Raw genomic sequence first — 20,604 nt, 5'->3', positions numbered from 1 at the left:
TTTATAAAATGCCAGCTACACAACTAAAATATTTCTAAAGGGAATGGATAATAACTTGTTAACATATGCGTGATGACAGCAAAACAACAAAAACCTGACATCAGTAATGCACAGAATTTGCTCATTGTGAATATTTGTTTGTTTTCTTTCTTTGAGCCCTGACATGCCAGAAAATGAAGCTACTTTTGCTATTACTGCTGGAGGGGTATCGGACGCGAAGGAGTAAAGCAGTCAACTCTCAAATAAATGTATTTTAACATAAGGGTTTGTTTTGTAAACATGTCTAAGTTGTAATGTGTTCATATTTGCATTTTAAAATATTTATTTACTTATTTGTGTGCTTGTCTTCTCTTTGAGTTAATTTATGTCAAGGTAATTTCATTAAACTGCTGGTTTATTGAATTAGACAAACTATTAATTTGGCGACCGTGTCTGAGATATATTCTCCACGGTTGCTGTGTTCACCCTCAACACGGGGCGCCCATGCAAGAAGCAGCACTAGCCAACTACGTCTCTGCTGTCGCAAGGAAGCCCAGGCGCTTCATGACTTAGTTAACTAACGTTCTTGAGTCTTTTAGCTGACGCGGCTGTTGAATAGTCGTTAGAAAAAAAAACCCAAGTGGATTTGTTTTACAGGTGACTTCACATTAGGCGTTAGCTCGGACGACGAGGCGTCTTCGTCGTAGCCATAGAATACGCTATGGACACGAGTGACACGGCCCCCGATTCCTGGGAGCAGGAGGACGACGTGGAGGCCCCGGTCGACGCCGAGCTTCAATGCGCTTTCACCGGGCTTAATGTCAATGCGCCCGAGTTTGTGCCGGCCTTTATTCCCAGAGGGCTTCCCGAAAGCGCTGGCTCCGAGGGTAATGACCGCCGACACAGTTTGTTCTCAGCAAGGCTTCCAGGACGTTAAACGTGAACCCTAACGAGTCTCATCGCTCACTGGCTAACGTTAGCGTCGAGGGAGGCTGAACTGGCTACGTTAGTTAAGTTGCCAACGACGGGATTTTTGGAAAATGTAATCTTTCGGAGATGAAACAAATATATGGATTAAAGTAACGTAGCTAGTTAGCTAAGGTTACGGTATGTAACGGCTAACGCACATCTGTCAATCTGCATAATGGCCAACTGGGCAGAGGTGTTGGGTTTTATCATTAAGTTACTAGTTCGTAACTTTTTCTGGTTGTTCCGTTTGGGGGTAAAAATGAACGAGGGTGTTCAACGTAACCCATGTTACATAGCTACGATACATCTAGATGCCCGTGAGTAATTTGAGTTAGCTTCGTAATATAGCGCTGCTCGGTACATTTCAGTGCATTGCATATTATGGTCTCCCCATTATCGGCTTTCGTTGTGTAAACATGGTTTGGAAAAATGTTGTGTAAAGATGCATGCACACGCCCAGCTATTTCACTCGAGTATTAGCAAGCCACCTGCTAGAGTGATGGAACCACGCACTTGGATAATTACTGGTAAAGTTGTTCCTTGCCTTGTGTGAACAGATCGTACTTTGGAAAACATTTCAGTGAACACTAATCATTTTATCGGAGAAATAGTTGTATTTAGTAATTCACATCATGACAGAAATTAGTGACGGTAGCAGTTTCTTTTTAAACTATCTTTAATTTACCCACCTACATCTAAACCTTTCGGAGATTGTAATTTTACAGTAGGAGCTTGGCCAAGCACTATTTTACAAATTGAACTGAGGCAGCAGCTGCCTCTAACATCACCAGAGCGCCATGCAGTCTTAGCTATTTAGTTACAGCCCCTGTTTCTCTCCTTAGGTACAGATACAGTTGCAAACATGGAGATCTCAGAGCAAACGGGTATGTTACAGAATCTTGAATGGATGTGAGCTGAGCAAAACTGTACTTTTGTCTTCAGTAGTGGCAAATCAGTTCTTCCTATGGATTATGGTATTGCACTACTACTTTCCATTAGTGTTAGTTTCACTGTGGAGAGGCCAACGGGAAGTTGTTACATAAGCCTGGCTATGTACTCATATTATAGACATTCCCTCTGCAGCCACCACTCTCCAGACATTGAGTGACCATAGCAGTTTTATATTCAAAGCAAAAATGACAATATTTGACATTAACCTAATTTCTTTAAAAACCAAAAAAAGTGGAATACCTCAAAAGTAATGTATTTTTTGGCATTCTCCCTCATGCTGTTGGCAATTGGAGCATGTCGCAACAATGAAAAGCAGTGTGTATGATAACTGGAATGTGTCATGTCTCCAAAAAGATAATGATGCCATTGCTTTAATGCTCTTTTGCCTATAGCTGTTTTTATTAAAACATACGTTTTCTGAACCAATACACAGCACATTTATATTTATTGAACCCTCAAGTAGTTGGACCTTTCCACTGATTAATAGGTTAATTAAAATGTCAGATAATGCTTATTTAAGGCGTGTTAAGTAGTCCAGAGACTTTAAGGTCTTTGTGACTGAGCTTAGACCAGCACTCTTTGGTTGCATCAGGAGACTCATGTCTCCCTAGACCTGGCGCATAATATATAAAAAAATAAAATTAAAATAAATAAATATATATATATAATACAATTTTGCATTGTAAAAAATATGACCAATATTTACACACCACCCACAATGAGCATGAAGGCTGCCATAGCATCTTTCAAAACAGCTGCCTACGCAGAACGCTTGAGCACCTCACTGTGCTCTCAGGAGTAATGTGAGAATGTGACACAGCAGTGCATAACCTTGATTGGCCAGTGAGAGCCACATGGAGAGATGTACATGGCATGCTTTTCAACTAATATGAATACGGTAAGTTGCTTGAACAGGGTATTAATTGCATTACAATCGGCATTCAGAATTGCATGTCAGTAGCAATCCCCCCTCTCCCAACATCCATTTCTTTGCTTATTTTGGGCCAGTGCAGATGTAGATGAGCATTGAGATCAACTGACTATCCACAGCAAAGCTGTGAAACAATTGAGCTATAAGGACTGGAAGTAGTTGTCACACTGCTGCTTGAAAGGAGGAATGAAATTTTGTTTACCTCAGTGTTTATTATTGTTATTTCTGCTTAGATTTCCGTTTGCCTATTATTCATTTTTGATCTGATGTCACTTTGTGTAGTCTAATATGAGAAGACTACATGTCTAAATATATGGGAGATCATGATGTCAACAGTAAATGTTGCGTTGCTTTTGTATCAGTGACCTGAGACTGGTTCCTTTAATTTAAGAGGAATGTGTCGCTAAAAATGGGTTGGGATCTCGTGCTGTCCCTCCAGCCACAGTGGAGAATGGGGAAACAGATGCCAGCACAGCAGAGACTTGGGAAGAGAAAGGGGAGCCAGCGGAGGCGGTGGCAGGAGGTGGGGCCATGGAGGAGGGCGGAGCCCTCGGAGACGACGCTCAGGATGAGACGATGGAGGAGGATGAAGAGATGCCCACTCCTAAACTGCCCCCTCCTCCCCCCGATGCCCCGAAGAAAGAGCATGTTAATGTGGTGTTCATTGGACATGTGGGTGCGTCTTGAGTGCAGTGCTTCCACTTAACTGTATTTTTACTTATTACTCTGATCACAGGAAAGTGAACTATTGTTTAGAGAACAAATAGTGAGTTGCAGTCATTGTCCTCTTTTTTTTATTTTTTTTATTTTAGATGCTGGCAAGTCAACAATTGGTGGACAGATCATGTGGGTTATACATAAATCATTTTAATGTATAAATATGTTGTCATTAAAACATTATCAAGAACAACTGAAACGGTCATGTAATGATAACCAGCAAAGCTGTAACATGAAGAAAATCTAAACAAAAATGTGAATAAAAGGCAGTATGTGGATTCTGAGCTGTCTCCTTCAGGTATTTGACTGGTATGGTGGAAAAAAGGACCCTGGAGAAATATGAAAGAGAAGCAAAAGAGAAGAATAGGGAGACGTGGTAAGAATGCTTTGTTATTGAAATATGCAAAAAATTATGAAACCTTTGTCTCCATCAATTTGAAATTACAATAAACATTTCTTATGGCTGTTGAAGTATTTTTGGGCTAACATTTGAGTGACTTCTTGCAGGTATCTCTCCTGGGCTTTAGACACAAACCAAGAAGAAAGAGACAAGGGCAAAACGGTTGAAGTGGGAAGAGCTTACTTTGAAACAGAAAAAAAGCACTTTACCATTCTGGATGCCCCGGGCCATAAGAGCTTTGTACCCAACATGATTGGTGGGGCCTCACAGGCTGACTTGGCAGTGCTGGTTGGTTTCTTATATTGTTTATTTTACTACTGACACCTCAATTCTACAGGTCAGCAGCTGTAGGGAGAATGTCGTAGTGTAGAGACTGAATCTGGTATCTGTTAGGTCTTTGCCTCTGCACTAAAAATGCCAGGGATGGTCTTTTCGTCTGCTTTTTCATTGTTCCTCTCACAATGAGCTGCTTTCCTCTATTTTAATTTAAATTTTTCTTCTCGGTTGCAAGGTTATCTCGGCCAGAAAGGGGGAGTTTGAGACGGGCTTCGAAAAGGGAGGGCAGACTCGCGAGCATGCCATGTTGGCCAAAACTGCTGGAGTAAAGCACTTGATAGTCCTCATCAACAAGATGGATGATCCCACTGTAGACTGGAGCTTGGGCAGGTAAATAAAGGTTGATTCCTTTTCATAATGAAATCAAGACATCAAGTTCCCTGCATGCAACAAACAAAAAACAATACTTTTTACTTTTTAAAAATATTTAATTATGCTTGTTTTTACTTTGGTTGGGACTTTCTTCTCAAATGAGTTATTCTCCACAGATATGAGGAATGTAAGGAGAAATTGGTGCCATTTCTAAAGAAGGTGGGCTTTAACCCAAAGAAAGATATCCATTTCATGCCCTGTTCTGGTCTGACAGGAGCCAACCTAAAGGAATCTTCAGAGCTGTGTCCCTGGTATACGTAAGTGAACTTTCCCTTGTCCATACAGAGTCCTGACAGCCACTCAGAGCAGGTCATATCGACCAGACCGAGCAGTTAGTGTTCATCCTGAGATCTTCTGAGTAGTTGTAGCTGGGAAGATGGGCACTTGGCGTCACATGTTGTGGAGGAAGAGTGTGCAGTCTCCCAAGCTGGTAGCTAGTAGAGAGCCAAGGCACATATTCCCATAATTATCAATGTAGTGCTTTTGGCTGCCACTGTGGTGTTATAAAATGATGGTTTGTATAATGAATGGAAATGTTTTATAAGTCATTTTTGAAACAACGTGCCTTACCTGTGCTCTTGACTCCTTTTTAGGGGGTTACCATTTATTCCACACCTGGACAGTTTGCCAAATTTCAACAGATCAAGTGATGGCCCCATAAGATTGCCCATTGTAGATAAGTACAGGGTAAGGTAATAACTTCTGTTTAACATATCTTTGGAAACAGACTGGTATTGTAATTAAATGTGCTTGATCTCCTGTGTGTAAGCATACTGTAACTATTGTTCTTCTATCAAAAAGCAGAAAATGCTACATTTTGTTTTACCTGAAATATACCCAGAAATTTGGTTCTCATAAGTTGCTAGAAAGCGCCATACTCTCAATGTGACATAATAAGAAACGGATTATGAAACCAGCATGCTCAAGCTATGAGCTGTATGCAATAAGTGTAATGCGATTAAGGTCATGTTAATTGGAGCAGCTGTGCTGCACTACTTTTGGGACAGTGACTCAGAATTTGAACAGCAATAAGCAGCCATGAGATGATGCAAAATCATAGTCCAATTATGACCAAAGCAGGAAGTAAATGCTTTTTGCTTCTGTGCTTTTATCTTGATGTGACTGATTGATTTGTCCATTTTAACTGCCTCTGCAGGATATGGGCACTGTGGTCCTTGGGAAGCTGGAATCTGGCACGATTAGCAAAGCACAGCAGCTCATCATGATGCCAAACAGAGTAGGATCGTGTGGGGTTTTGTGATATTAGTACTTATTCCTCCGTTGGCCAGCAATTTGAATGCAAGTGACTCTGGATCTGTGCGTGTCCATGCGTGTTTTTTTCCCAGCACACTGTGGAGGTGCTGAGCCTGCTGTCTGATGACTTGGAAACGGACGACGCCGGGCCTGGAGAGAACCTCAAACTGCGCCTGAAGGGTATTGAAGAAGAGGAGATCCTACCAGGCTTCATCCTATGCAACGCCGAGAACCTCTGCCATTCCGGCCGCACGTTCGACGCCCAGGTAGAACACTTACTGGAGGTACTGTCTGAGCAAGCGTCGGCCATGTTTTTGCCTCACTTTTTGTGCTCTGCTTTTTGTTTTCCAGATTGTCATTATTGAACACAAATCCATTATATGTCCAGGTTACAATGCAGTTCTACACATCCATACCTGCATAGAAGAAGTGCAGATAACAGTAAGACACTGATGTTGGTCTACTCGTAACATGTAGATGTTCGTGTACTTCCCTGATTAAATCATAACCTTGTGCCTTCCTTATGTTGCTCTTATCCTGACAGGCCTTAATCTGCCTGGTGGACAAGAAGACAGGAGAGAAGAGCAAGACCCGTCCACGCTTTGTCAAACAAGACCAAGTATGCATTGCCCGCCTCAGAACAGCCGGAACCATCTGCTTAGAGACGTTTAAGGACTTTCCACAGATGGGTCGCTTTACTCTGAGGGATGAGGGTAAGAACTTGGCGACATCATCTGTGGTCAAATGGGAGTTTGTGTCCAAAAAGCATTATATCGCTCTAGCCTTACCTACAGAAGAATGATCAAATGAATCTTTACTATCCTAAAGTAATCTTAGATATTCTTGTTTTTTCAGTAATCCAGCCGTGTTATTTGCATTAAAATACATTGTTATTGAGAGTCAAAACATTCCGTTGAGCTTTCTTGTAAGCAGGGAATTGTTGGTGAGAATTTAAAATTGGTCAAAATATGAGTTTTGTTACAGAGAAAGTAACAATCCATAGTGTGAATGAATGCAGTTTAACTGAAGGCTTTGCTCTTTGCAGGTAAGACTATTGCTATTGGCAAGGTGCTGAAGCTGGTACCAGAAAAGGACTAATCCTGGGCAGGGCCGCCGTTCTGATGCGCTGCGGTCTGACGCAGAGGTCGCAGGTGTCTACCAAACAGAGTCCTCTGTTCTACTCCATTCTCTTACTGCAGATAAATCGAAGAGAAATGAGAGAAATATGTTTGAAAAAGGACAATATCAAAATGAGAGTATGTTTTAGGAAGAACAATATCATACAAAACCCCCCCACAAAAGTTCAGTGTGACAGCCTTCTCATATTGAGAGCTCAGCTATGACACTCATGTAGCCTCATGTTTAAAGCCAGGCGCTCTCCACTGGCCTACGTCTTTTAACTGATGGCTTTTCAATTGCTCTCTCGTGTGGAGGATTTAAGCCATTTCTTTGTTAACAGTCCTCGAACAGTCTGACAGTGGTGAAATCTAAAATGTTGGGGAATAGAAGAAACTTAAAAAAACCAAACAAACAAACAAAAAAATGGCCACAGAGGTCAAGCTCACCTGGATCTTTAAGGAATTGGTGATGGTTTGCTGTTTCAGAAATCATCTTATTAAAAGCTGACCCCACTGACACTACACAGGGTCCATGTGCAGTCAGCGGCATTGCCTTTTTTCCTCATACTGTGATGTCAGGCGGTTTCAGACTGGTTGGGGACCTCAAGCACAGGAATAGTAGAGCAGAGTTTAGGCAGGTATCTACATCTTATTTCTGTTCGAATATCTCGCATCTGACAAATGCCTACATCAGACATTCAGTTCATGTGTTTTTCAGGAATCATTACAGCTCTGCTCTGTGCATGCGATTTAGTTAATGATCACAATCTGGAGATTTTTAATAAACACATGGATCCAATCGGAGAATAATTTCCATTAGAGCTTACTGTCTAAACATAGCCAAAGAGCATCCCACATGACAGAGATTATTCAAATAAAAATCAGAAATTGCTTACTCTAAAGAGACAAAATGACACATATAAAATGACTGTAATATTACAGTTGCTTATAATTCAGTATCTGATCAACTGTTTTCTATACTCCTGCCAGGGATCTTAACATCAACCTTCCTAAATAAAAACCTCAATTGATCATTTCAACTTTCCTGTTGGCTTTTATCACTAAACAGATCATGTGAATTGTAGTTTAATTTAGTTTTATGCTAAAAAGTTATTACTTTGTGGCTTTGCACTGATGCATTTTAAAGCCCAACTTGTGACTGTAACCCAGGAAAAGTTGGAAAATCCTACAAAGGTACTCAAAGCAGAATAGATCACATTTGTTTAAACTATGATTGAAATGTACCTGCCATCCGCGTGTATTTGTGAAATGTACCCGCTGGACATCAGTCATTAAATCATCAAAACGATCTGATGTGAGACATGTTTAGAGCGCGGAGGCACTTTACCAGCAGCGCCACCTGCTGGACTGGCGCGAGCCTGGCATCGTCCTGACTTAGGAACGTTTGCCTCATGCTCGAGCTTGATTTGTAGCAAATACACGTAATGTTTTAGCGTGGGTGTTATTTAGATGAGGTAACACACTACGCTCCACACTTTTCTTCCCTTTTTATCTAAAATTGAATATTTCAAACTGGACATCAGTTGAATGCGCGTTTTGTTTTATTGCTGTTAGTGCACTACAAGCACTACAAAGGGTAATATGAGCACTATTTCTTTTCATTGCAAGGAGAAAAATACAATAACAGTATAAATATCACAAAGTTCGAATCTCAGGGAAAAAAACGCTCAGTTTTGGCATACAAGTTGCATAAAAACTGCTTAAAATGTTTAAAAAGCCGTTTTCTGAAAGGCTCAAATCTTACGCCTAACCGAGTATGTCGAATAATAATAATCATCATCATCATCATCCATGAAGATTTAGAGCATTTAATACTTTTGGAAAAGTCAGCCCGTTCTCGCGTTTCGCCATGGAAGGCGCAGTGACATCACACGCGCGTGCGTTCTGAAGGCCTTCCACACACGTGCGCCATGGAGCCTTCGTTAGGAGACGTTGCTGTCGACCTGTTTCAGGTATTTTCTGGATTTGATGACTGCTCTAATTAGTCATTGAGCGAATGTTATGTTGTATGTATGTTAGGTTGTCTTGTCCGATATATTTAAAAAATGCAGCTTAGCCACCTAGATACCTAAAACCTGGTTTGTCTCGAACTAGCTAGTGCTAGCAAGGATAGCTGTGCTAGCTAACGAACAATGTTTATGGCACAAGTTAAATATGTTTCTAACGCCCGTTCAAGTTAAATATGTTTCATAGCGGTAGCTGGCAGTAGGATAACCTGCTTATTGTCCAGTGAAAGGAATGTCTCGAATGAGCAAATGTTTATTTATAGCCTACGAAACTTAGCTAGTTGGAGTAAATGTAATGATTCGGGCGACTAGTAAAATAGCAAAAGTTCCTTTTTTAAGTCTTAGTTCATCCCAGCATAACGGAGGAAGGAAGGCAGTCATGAAGGAGGTTCCACGAACCTCCGCAGGAAAGCGCATACTGCAGGACTCCTCACTATCTGGGCTCCATTTAACGTGCTTTGTGTTATGACGCTGGCTAGCAAACCTAGTGTAAAGTTGTTGTCCATAAGGGAATAAATAACCCAACTCACTGTGGGCTAAATGTCAAATGCCCAGACACTAATGAAAATGGTGAAAGGTTTGTTGTCCTTCGTAATACGTAATACGGTTGGGTTATGCTGCTTTTATGGTGAAGTTTAATGTAGTCTGTGCTTAGGCGAGCTATTGATTTTTGTTTCCCCCCCCCCTTTCACGATTACTAATGATGGCAGTAGATGAGTACTGAACAGCCTGTCTGACTGATATCTGCAGTGCTACATGGTGATTTTATCTTTGTCAGAAAGGACGTTACCATAAAACATGTGCTTTCTACCCGTTACTGCAGGTGAAGAAGGCAGTGCAGGCGTTGCAGGCTTATTTGAAAAGCACGTCATCCCAGAGTTCCCTGCTGAAAGAAAGTCAGCAAATCGGTCTTCTCCTCACGTTGTGGAAGATCCCAAAACAAGATCAGAACATTCGCATGTAAGCAATTTGTGGCTCTGCTTGCGACAGTAGCCCCCACCTTTCTCCTTGGTTGAGAAGTGTAATGATCATGATGAAATATGTGCATTAGTGCCCCGTGTTCTCGTGGGCCCTCTCGTTGCATCTAAATTTATTCGGCTTGGTTCTTCCACACTCGTGATATTCTGTGTTCCGTAGCAATTGTTACATGGTGCAAGACCACACAGGAAAGGTTGATCATGCGTGCTCTTTCACTTGCAAACAGTGCAGCACGTGTTAACTACAGTAAGGGATGTAGCCCTTGTTTTTCTGCTCACACTGTTCAACTGCTGTGCTTTATCCCCCCCAGTCCTTTGCCACATCCGTTCCGTCACGAGTCCGTTGAGGTGTGCCTCTTCACGCGGGATGAGCCTAACATGACCTCAGACCAGACCGAGAGGTTCTACAAAAAATTACTCGCAGCGAGAGGCGTCAAACATACGCCCGAGGTATGTGCGTTGAGTGATGGGAAGAGTGTTTTGTATTGGCACTCCAGCAAACCCTGTCCTTCTGTGTCTGTGAGGGACGTGGGAGGGGAAATGGTGCAAAAGTAATTCAGAGTATATCCAGATGAGTACCTGAACTTGTTGGGTCTTGTCCCTACAACCCCTGAAACAGTCATCTGTTGTTTTGCTGTGTTTGCTAATTGATGTTTTGGCTAATTGTAGTGCTGTTTCATTTGTGGTTTCCCCTTTCTCTTTGTTAGGTGATTCCCTTCAAAGTTCTGAAAACTGAATATAAGCCATTTGAAGCCAAGAGGAGACTACTTGGCAACTTCAACATCTTTTTGTCGGATGCCCGTATTCAACACCGTTTACCCTCCCACATTGGGAAGCATTTTTATGAGAGGAAGAAGTAAGCTCTTGTTTAAAAATTCTCATATTGTAAAGTTACTTTGTGTCTTGTATATTTTTTTACATGAGGCTGTCAAATTTCAGTTTAGTCTTTTAAATTCTGACCATCTCAGTGGAAAAATCACTTAAATTAGCTCTGTAATTGATGTAATATTAACCTTTACATTGGTGTGGTTCTGTGTCTCAGGACTCCTCTGTCTGTGGATATGGAGAGTAAACACCTGGCCAGAGACATGGAGCGCCTCATTCAGGGCACCACTCTCAAGGTCACAAAGAAAGGCCCCTGCTGGTAAAGCCATCATTTCCTGTCTGCAATTTGCAAAGAGCACTTCTGCAAACCCATTCCACCTGCCTACGTGTTGGGCATGGGTTAACTTTGTGCCAGAGAAACTCAGAGTGTATCCAGATGAGTCTCTCTGTCCATTGGAGCTCGTCCCTACAACTTGTGACACATTTATTTTTGCGACCAAATAAAAACGTTGCTGTTTGCCCATTGTCCTGATTAACGTAGTGTTTTTTTCCCCTAAAAGCATGGTGCAGGTAGCACACTCAGGAATGACTGCAGATGAAATAGTTGAGAACATAAACACTGCAGTTACCACCATTTCATCAAAGCTGCACATGGTGAGTTAATAAAAATGTATTGCTAAATAAGTTTAATGAATACATTCAAATGTATTTTTTCACTTTTTAAAGATTAATCCTAATCTTTCTGTGTAAAGGTTCCAAGTTGGAAATGTATATAACGCTTTGAGATTTTAAATGTTTTGCTTCCTTTGTGCAGAAAGGAAGATGCATCAAAGTCATTCACTTGAAGTCTCACACCTCTGTGGCTCTGCCTATCTATACCTCAGACCTGAGTCACCTCACTCTGCTGGAGGGGGAGCTGAAGAAGGCCAGACTGGCAAAGGTAAGGGCACTCATTCTAACAAGCCTCCTCCTTGTGTTGGAGGTGCCTTTTACAACCGCTTCTGGAAACACACTGTTTATTCAGAGGCTGCGTATAGCTGAACTGATAATCTAAGATGTGTTCAAATAATGCAGGTTTGCTGCAGTTATAGGCTTGTTTGCTGATTGCTAAATAGTCCTTATTGGGAAAAGCTGTATGTATGTTATTGCTTTGTCCTTGCCCTGGCACTGTGAAGACGTGTTATGGCATTACATTAATCCCTTTTATTATATCACCGTTTTTATCTAAAGGGCACAAAAACGTCAAAGAAAAAAATCACAGAGAAAACCATTCGAAAGAGGAAGGAGAATGACCAAAAAGCTGTAGTGAAGGAAACTGAGGAGGAGGGTGAAGAGGAGATTCCACAGCTGGTGCCTGCTGAGTCTGAAAGCAAAAAGCCAAAGCTGGAGGTGGGTGCTTTTGTTCTTCTCCTGCAGAGTGGCACTTGGTCACTACATGTCTCTATACATCAATGTGTCAGATTTGAAGTGCTCTAGTGAAACACTTTTTACTTTAAGGCCTGCAGACAATTGAAAAGAATCCAATTTTTATTTTACAGGCCCCATCCAAAAAAGGCCCGAAGAAGGCACCCAAGCCGACTGCACGCAAAATGGGTCAGAAGGGCAAACGGGGGCAGAGAAAATTGGGGAAAAAAGCACCTAAGTCTCAAGCTCAGAGGCAGAAAAAAGGTTCTTCTGCCTGAAGCACCTGGCTTTGCGTCAGTGTTTTTCACTCAAACCCTCCATGTCCAAGGACTTGTGTGTGCATAAATATTTGTCTGGTATTTGTTTATACCTGCCCCATGTACATGTGTGTTCTACAAGGCCAATTTGTAGATTTAAAAGAAATAAACAATATTTAGTTATTTCATATCTTTGTGACGTGTTCATGAACATGCACATCTGTGTTTGCTATACCTTCCATAGAGCTTTCAGTGTTGGATTACAGGCTTTTTGTGGGGCATACTGGAACCTCTGGTCTGTGTTGGACCAGCTGCTGTTTTGTTTTTCAGTGTGATGGCAGCGTGTTTTGAGGCTGTCATCAGCGTAGGTGTATATATACCATTTGATTTTGTATGTTCATATGAACTGAAAGAGCCTGATTGTTGTGCTTCTCCCACCCCATCATTTTCTGAATAGTGTGCCAAAAAGTTATTTATAAAAGGGGATGAAGACTCGAAGGCATTGCTATGTTGAATTGTGTTCTCTGAGGGCATTGTTCTGTAGGATAATGGCCAGACAGGCAATGAGCAGCAGTGTTGCTTGCAGAGTTGAGCTTTGTCATGCCCCTCCCTCTTCAATACTGTGAGTGCAAAAGCACTCAGGTGAGCACTCGTCTTAACCACAGTGCTGAACAGAACATCAGCAGATGCACTTAGGGTGAACACTATTTATGTTGTCACACTGAGGTGCTGAAATCAAGGAAAAAGACTTGTTTCAGTATACCCACAGACGTTCAGGTAAGTTGTGACGTAGGCTACTGAACGTGTGCATGATTGCTAAGATGTCAAGTTTTACTTAAATATGTGGTCCTATAGGAATTAAGTTATTCCATGGTTTTTCGCATGTATGTGATGATGGATATTTTCAGCGTTCCGTCAGGATGCTTTCCAGTGGTGAGGTTCCACAGACCAGCGTGACGGGCGAGTCAGTTCAGAGTCCCTTGTATCCTGCACAGGATCCTGTACCTGCACCTCGCCCAGTCTGGACGTACTACCACAAACCCATATTTGTCATGGTCCTCGGAGCAATGGTCTTATGTACAGCTGTTGTGTTGTACCTGCTTAATGTAAATGAGGTAGGGGGTGTTCCACAAGTTATGGGACCTGTGTGCTTGTCAATTGGCTTGATGTTCATTATAGTTGCAGTGGTGTGGTTGCCCATCATCAAAGACAAACTGAAGCGTAAAGGGCTGAAGACGAGCGATCCCTCTGCAGATGTGGAATGAGTGAGACTGACTGACTGAAAGATATAGGCCAAGTTATGATCAAATAGCCAGCAGCCTGTTTGCATAGGGAATTAATGTGATGCTTTAAGTAGATGGATAAAATGTTTGATAGCTGCTTTGACTGTTGTTGTTTTTTTTGTTTTGTTTTTTAAATAAGACATCTCACCACCTTTTATGTACTTAACTTTACTGTTAAATCATCACTTGCATGCCGGGAGTTTTCTTGTCCTGTAATGTAAGATAAGGGTGTAATTTGTTTAGCTGGTCCTTGCCAAAGGTTTTTGCGCTTACAATGCCCTTTGCCCATGTTTAGAGGACATGCCACATTTTCAATCGCATACACAGAGTGCCTGTGTCACACGTATCTGCTCTCTATCTGGTAATGAATATTTCTAAAAATTTAATTTATAGTTTAGTGCTACATAACAATTAGACAAAGAAAAAGTTTGAATTATGAGCATGGAGAAAAGTGGTCAAGGAGTTGGCCGTTGTAAATGTGCATTTTGGTTTGCTGTGTTCCATGACGTTTTTGGGCTCCTGATCCTCATGTCGGGAGTGTTTTGGCAAGTCTTTTTCCATGACTTTTTAATCTATGCTGGAGCTGTGATCATTTTTCTCAGCCTCATCTGGTGGGTATTTTGGTACACTGGTAACATTGAGGTGTCTCCAGAAGAGCTTGAAGATGACATTGCATTGTATAGGAGGAACAGAGGAATTTCTGGTGTCGTGCGTAGTGTCTCTGACCGTCTCTCGAGTGGACTCAGAAATTCCTTCAGGAAGCCCGGGAGAGGCAGCAGACCAGGGGAAAACTCTCAGCCATGTGGCTCCAGCAGTGCAAGGTCGACAGAACAGCCACCTGCCATTTCCATGATCTCCTATACGAACATGCAACCACAGAGCACAACCAATTTCAACCTAGAGCCATTATGAATCTAAGATACAGGTAACGTCCACAATCTCAACATTCATTGAGATGTTAAACAGTGAATTACCATAATTACAACACTTATTTCAGTCTGCATGATACATTTGCAGCTTGTTAATTATTGCCCAGGTTTTACACTTGTGGTTGGGTTTGGTTGGTTGACAGAATCAAACAAAAACTTATCTTTTACATGTGTTGCAGACTTTGCACTGTGCGGAATATTGATTGATTGTAACGCAGCCTTTTTCCCACAGGGGTATGAAGAACAGACCCTCAAAATAACTTGCACCAGTGTAAAGGAAGCACTTGACTACAATATGTTGGATATAATGTGGATTCATCTGTGTATCATGCTGTATATTTATAATATTGTGCATGATTTTATTAATACAACATTGTTTCTTGAATACATTTGTTGTATTGTACTTGATTACTTTTTTATACAAAAATGTCTGTAGCTGCTGCATACACAGTTCTATATGCTGTATATCTCCCTCTGTTTCTGCAGTTTTGTTTTCTGTAGACTAAGTACTTCTAAAAATAAGATATTGAGTATGGATGGCTGGCTGTCTGTCTGTCTGCCCATCTGTGTGTATGCTTTGAATTAAAATGGCTTCTTTAATATCATTTTTACAACATGCACCTTTTCCACTAAAGAAATCTTTGTTAACTTTTTTTTTTTTTAACAGGGAAAAATGGTGCCAAAAAAAAAAAAAAAAAATCTATTGGTATGATTTCACACATACATAATGTAAGTTGTTGCATTCTGCATTGTAGTGAGAGTGGTTTAAGAAAAGGGATTCCAGTTTCTATCATGAATGATTATGAGAATAAACCATCTCTAGAAGGAAAAAGAAAACAATTTAGGATGACTTTTGTGCAACTATAATGGGACTTCCCCTGTCTCTATGGTTATTTACATATTGCCGATATAAATGCGGCCCATCTTCTGATGGGGTAGACTCGAAGCCCTTAGTGAAAGATGATACTCTGCTTATGGTTTTTACTTTACGTAACTCCAGTGTTTGAGAGTAAATGTGCCCAGGGCTATTACTATGATGGGCTTCTCGATGATTGTCAACACTGCTCCCGTAGATGCAACTCTCCTCCCACTGTTTGTGCAACATATTGTAGGCCTTCCACATGTAAGTACTGATAAAAATGCTTTTGTACATACTCGGTGAAGGTTTAACAGTCTAGTAAGCAAGTCATTGAATTTTGTTAAAGATAACAAAGAATTTGCTGCCTATGAATGAATAAAAGCAGGTTTGAGAAATTGTTCTGGTCGAGCAGAGTTTTCAAAACAGAAAACTGAGAAGGCTTAACATTGCTTGATTGAAATGTTTCTAGCTTGACGTGAATATTTTTTAAATAAAATGAAAAACAAATGAAATCATGAACTACTGTCTGAGAAGGTTTTCATTCCTTTTTGTCTTTCACAGTATCGGGCAGTGAAGCTGCACAGAGCAACAAATTTCGCATTATCCTCATAATTCTGTTATTGACCTCTGTCACTTGCATTATGCTGACTCTAATACAGGTCATACGTCAAAAGGCCTGCAGAGTCATGCTATTAGCCAAAGGTATAGTATTAAACACAGGTTTCACTGTGTTGTATTAAATGTTCGTTTTTAATTTGGGCAATATAACGTCAATTAAAATGCAATAATTTTGTCAGAATATTTTTCTATATTTATAGAATTTTACCACTTGCCAATACCCCCCCCCCCCCCCAATTCTTCTGCATCAGCCAAATCCTACAAAACAGAATTTATTTTATGGTGGTAAAATCCCATTTTTTAAATTTCTGAATAGCAGCTCAAGATCGAAAGATGTGTGCAAATGATAAATCCTCAATATCGACTGAGCAATCTGATGATGCAGATGGACCTGACAGTGGATCTCTGGACATGGAGGGAATGTGTCATGCTCTCTACAACTCCAACCTTCCTCTACCCTCCACAGAGGAAGGTACCACTGTGTTGGTCACAACGAAGACGTGCAATTTGTAGCACTTCCTACAAGGAGGACATAATGTTATGCATCTGGAAAACTGCCATTAAATACCTGGTAGACTAAGGAAAGGCCAGACTGACCATATTTTCATTCCTTAAAATGTGGATGAGGACTACATCTTTTAATAATCAAAAGTCACTGGCCAATCAATAGGTAACAAAGTAGCCTAAGCCTGTCTACTGTATATTTTAATGAACTATTATATGCAGTGATTTTGGACATGGTCATTTATTTGACTGAGCACATGGAGTGCCAGGCTCTGCTGCTAGAGATCTGTCTTGCCGTTATCGGTTATACCGTACTCCAGTTCAGGTGTGATAGGTTAGAGATGGGACTAAACTGTACAAGAAACTTGGTTGGGCACTCCTGAACTGAAGTGACTGTGATCTATATATAAGTATATCTTGTTGAAAAATAATGTAGACCTCTTTCCTATTTTCATGATGATATACAATATTTCCATTTACAATAAACGAGGAGATGGAGCTCAGTGCTGAAGTTCTTTTTACTGTCCGAGATAATTCAGTTTACATAAAAATACCATTTTTAGATATAGAATAGTTATTAATGCTATGTTCAATTTTAAAAGGCAAAAAAAAAAAAAAGAAACTGTTAACATTGCAGGCACACATTTTAGCCAAAATGTTTGAATTCAAGTCATATTTTCAGCAGTGTACACGGGCTCCATTGTTTAACATACAGTCTAAATACACTTTTTACGGTAGTCTTTAGAATATATATTTAGATATAAATTAGATATAATTTTTGACTTTAAAAAGGAAGAAAAAAAACCCAACAAAAAAAAACGAACCGGCGAAATAGTCATATGACAAACGCGGTGCGTCAGGTGACTCACAACATGAAAGGCGTTCCAGATGTAGTAGCTAGTTAGCTTATCTTAGCTTAGCTTAGCTTTGCATGCTAGCGCCGGACTTCCAACTCCCTTTGACAAGAAAGGCTATGGCGGACAAGTCCTTAAGTTCACTCTCGATGACGATTTTGTCGCACACTGTTTTTAAAAACGAGACTGATTAAAAATAATAATAATTACTGGGTGTCTGAGCAGGCCTTTGTTGTCATCTATATACCGAGCTAAGCAGCTGACCAAGTACTCCACCTCTTCTTGAGTCCTTTTTTTTTGCATTTGCAGCTAATTGCTAATGACAATAATTACTACTGTTTAATTCAAAATGTTAACAATCCTGTTAAGAAAAAAACCTTGGCTGGGACAGCTGTCGTGGCTAACTAGCTAAAGAAGAACTGTATTCATGTCGTGTAATAAAGGAATCATCTTCATGTTTTTTGGATTGACAGAATGAACGGTGAGTTACAAATGTGATGGATGTTTTAGAGAAATGCCACTTTTTCTGGGACTTTTAGTTGGCAGCTCTTGTCATTTCGGTGTTGCTCTAGTTAAACCAGCTGGCTGGCAGAGTCAGTGAGCTGTTTTGCTAGCTAGGACAGCTGCCTAATGTAGTTACACACACGACAACAGCTTTCTGATACGTGTAACATCCGCTGTGAAATAGTATTATGCTTAAAACCTTCACATGTAAATGGTTGTGGTGGACCGAGTTGAGTTCAGAAAGTGCATAGACTACTTTCACTTTTTGTTGTGAGTCTAATTTTCACTTTACTAAATCTGCGTTTGCATCGCTTTTGTTTTTCTAGTGGCCGAGTGTTCTACTGTAAAGGGGTAGTCCTGTATTTCGAAGATTATTGTGCAGCTTTCACATGTACTGTAAAATCTTAGTTTTGTAAACTGCTAAACAGAGCTCAGAGCCTACTTAGATTTTTAATGTGAACATTTCTACATTTTGCAAACACTTAAGAATAGCCCAAATCAGAGTCATTCAAATCACAGTCTGCAAGGTCTAGGTCCTACAGATTATACACTCTCCCTGTGTCTAGGAGTCCAGTGTGTTGACAAAGTGGCCAAGCAGTTACATTAATAAACCACAAGGGATTCCAAAATCCAGGACCGGATTTGGATTTGAGGTCCAGATTTGAGTACCTCTGGCTTAAATGTTCAAACTTTTTGTTTTGTGCTTTGGTCAAAATGTGTGTGTGTGTGTGTGTGTGTGTGGTATACTGGCATGACATTTGTAAGTACATAATGGTTTTATTGATAAGCAGGCTAAATTTATAAAGTATTTATACATTATATAAATTAACATAACATTAGCCATCCTTGCTTGTCTCTTGTCAGTTTGGAAAGGCCTTATTTCTTGACATTTCTTGACATATTTCTTGAGCTAACAGATTAGTAGATCATGTAAATGAGTGGGTATTGTGAACCTTGTACCATTCAGGCACACAGCAAAATGATGTGAAAAGACAGCACCTTCTTGAGAGACTGCTGGATGCAGTTAAACAGGTACAAAAACTAAGATGACTTGAATTATTAATAACAGTTCATAATCTCTGCCTTAACTCTTTTAAATGCTAAAGTATTTTCAGCTATAGCTTGCCTGCATGTGCCAAGAATATTAGTATAATTAATGGAAAAAAATGTTAAACTTTAAACTGTAATGGCTATTAGATCACCTCATTCAAATCTTGAAAGGTGATTTTGTTTTAATATCTGTTCAGTGCCAGATCCGCTTTGGTGGAAGGAAGGAGATAGCGTCAGACTCTGATAGCAGGTAAGATGGAATTTCTCTTTTATGAGGATTCGGTTTCAGTTAAGAATCATTATTTATGTATTTGTTTAATCTTTTTTTTTTTTAAACGTTAATCTATAACTGAGATGTGACAGTGTACGGACGCTTTTATTTTCTGATCATGGCCTGACTGTTTTTCACTAGGCTTCTGCTGTGTACTTTGTTGCCCTAACACTTTTGTTCCTAAGACAGTTGGCTGATGTGTGTGTGTGTTTCCACAGAGTTATATGCCTGTGTGCCCAGTTCGAGGCCGTGCTTCATCACGGCTTGAGAAAGAGCCGCGGCCTCGCGCTTACAGCCGCCGCCATCAAGCAGGCCGCAGGCTTCACCTGCAAGACAGAAGCAGGTAGCAGGTTTACTCTCATCGCAGTGTACAGATAAGCATCATGTGTCCTCTGCTCGTATACAATGAGGGCTTGCCCTCTGATGATGTAGCCCTTACCAAATACTGCCCTCCCCCCAAGAAACATGGAGTCTAAGAGGCTTTATATTTGCAGATATTCACTTGATGAACTGCTGGCATTATCAGTGGCTTGCTTTCTATTTCTGGGAGGCAGCACATCAGAGGTGTCTTTAGTGACAAAGGGTACCTGCGGTGCTGTGGCCTGTCCAGGGCGGAAACAGATGCTGCCGAGGGCCCAGAGAGGGAAGGCAGGTGCCGAGAGGCCTTCTGAAACCAGATGGTTATGCAACAAGAGCTGTGAAAAGGGGCAGAAAGGAGAAACGGGCTGTCTCTGAGGTTCACTCCCAGCACCTGCTGTGGTTTTGTTTTTAAAAAGCAACAGCAGGACTAAGAACGATACCACTTATCAATGCACAGCAGTATATAATGAGAGATTATAATAAGGAGCTTGAGGGAAAATTTTACATGCTTGTTTGTAACATGGCAAAGCGTTGTTGATGTCATGCTACAAAGCCCTTTTGAGATGTTGCTGGAGTTATGGTTTTGCATGGGTTTTTGCAGTTGAATTGCCATTGTTTTTGTTCTCAGAAATTTTCAAAGAACTCATTCAGATGCTGTAAGACCAATTGTTAGCATGGCATTGTTAGTATGAGTGCAAGGAAAAGATCGTAAGAATTGTATCAAAGGGTTGTAAGAGGTGCATGTTTCAGAACTGACATACTGTGGGAAAGACGTTGGAGTAGCGGGCCATTATGAACTTTTCTGTTCTTTTTTTAATGCTGCTATATTTTTTTGGTCTGTTGTGAATCTGAACT

General features: G+C 40.7%; 5 protein-coding genes and 1 non-coding gene across 8 annotated transcripts in view; all 6 read left to right on the top strand.

The window, feature by feature from the left end:
* Positions 1–248, top strand: part of dmc1 (DNA meiotic recombinase 1) — an 11,671-nt gene extending 11,423 nt beyond the window's left edge. The window contains exon 14 of the mRNA XM_027006083.2: positions 157–248. Coding sequence (XP_026861884.2) covers positions 157–226 — 70 coding nt within the window. The 3' untranslated portion in view covers positions 227–248. The remainder of the gene's footprint in view (positions 1–156) is intronic.
* Positions 249–484: 236 nt separating this feature from the next.
* gspt1 (G1 to S phase transition 1) lies at positions 485–8,067 on the top strand. Of its 2 annotated transcripts, XM_027006067.2 has the most exons (14): positions 485–866; positions 1,791–1,832; positions 3,270–3,506; positions 3,643–3,676; positions 3,846–3,923; positions 4,055–4,235; positions 4,459–4,613; positions 4,772–4,912; positions 5,249–5,342; positions 5,812–5,892; positions 6,002–6,175; positions 6,261–6,350; positions 6,454–6,622; positions 6,955–8,067. In XM_027006067.2, the coding sequence occupies exons 1-14, from the start codon at positions 701–703 to the stop codon at positions 7,005–7,007; spliced, it is 1,695 nt and encodes a 564-aa protein (XP_026861868.2). In that variant the 5' UTR covers positions 485–700; the 3' UTR covers positions 7,008–8,067. The 2 variants fall into 2 exon arrangements, with proteins under 2 accessions (XP_026861868.2, XP_026861869.2); XM_027006068.2 differs by lacking the exon at positions 1,791–1,832.
* Positions 8,068–8,901: 834 nt separating this feature from the next.
* Positions 8,902–12,705, top strand: rsl1d1 (ribosomal L1 domain containing 1). The gene is made up of 9 exons (XM_027005980.2): positions 8,902–9,000; positions 9,878–10,014; positions 10,343–10,481; positions 10,739–10,887; positions 11,074–11,175; positions 11,417–11,510; positions 11,671–11,796; positions 12,087–12,245; positions 12,395–12,705. The coding sequence occupies exons 1-9, from the start codon at positions 8,959–8,961 to the stop codon at positions 12,536–12,538; spliced, it is 1,092 nt and encodes a 363-aa protein (XP_026861781.2). The 5' UTR covers positions 8,902–8,958; the 3' UTR covers positions 12,539–12,705.
* On the top strand, positions 11,212–11,342 carry LOC113574903. The gene has a single exon (XR_003410364.1). It is a non-coding gene; the product is annotated as a small nucleolar RNA SNORA55 (small nucleolar RNA).
* A 2,970-nt stretch (positions 12,706–15,675) lies between the features above and the next one.
* Positions 15,676–17,213, top strand: LOC113574883 (tumor necrosis factor receptor superfamily member 17). Its single transcript, XM_027006086.2, has 3 exons — positions 15,676–15,852; positions 16,150–16,290; positions 16,526–17,213. The coding sequence occupies exons 1-3, from the start codon at positions 15,690–15,692 to the stop codon at positions 16,717–16,719; spliced, it is 498 nt and encodes a 165-aa protein (XP_026861887.1). The 5' UTR covers positions 15,676–15,689; the 3' UTR covers positions 16,720–17,213.
* A 358-nt stretch (positions 17,214–17,571) lies between these two features.
* Positions 17,572–20,604, top strand: part of snx29 (sorting nexin 29) — a 66,733-nt gene continuing 63,700 nt past the window's right edge. For both annotated transcript variants that reach the window (XM_027006019.2, XM_027006018.2), the window contains exons 1-4: positions 17,572–18,045; positions 19,036–19,100; positions 19,316–19,368; positions 19,608–19,732. In XM_027006019.2, coding sequence (XP_026861820.2) covers positions 18,039–18,045; positions 19,036–19,100; positions 19,316–19,368; positions 19,608–19,732 — 250 coding nt within the window. In that variant the 5' untranslated portion in view covers positions 17,572–18,038. The remainder of the gene's footprint in view (positions 18,046–19,035; positions 19,101–19,315; positions 19,369–19,607; positions 19,733–20,604) is intronic.

Source organism: Electrophorus electricus, chromosome 14 (genome assembly GCF_013358815.1).
Source record: "Electrophorus electricus isolate fEleEle1 chromosome 14, fEleEle1.pri, whole genome shotgun sequence".
NCBI classification, from domain to species: domain Eukaryota; kingdom Metazoa; phylum Chordata; class Actinopteri; order Gymnotiformes; family Gymnotidae; genus Electrophorus; species Electrophorus electricus.
This window is presented reverse-complemented; position numbering and strand designations above follow the sequence as displayed.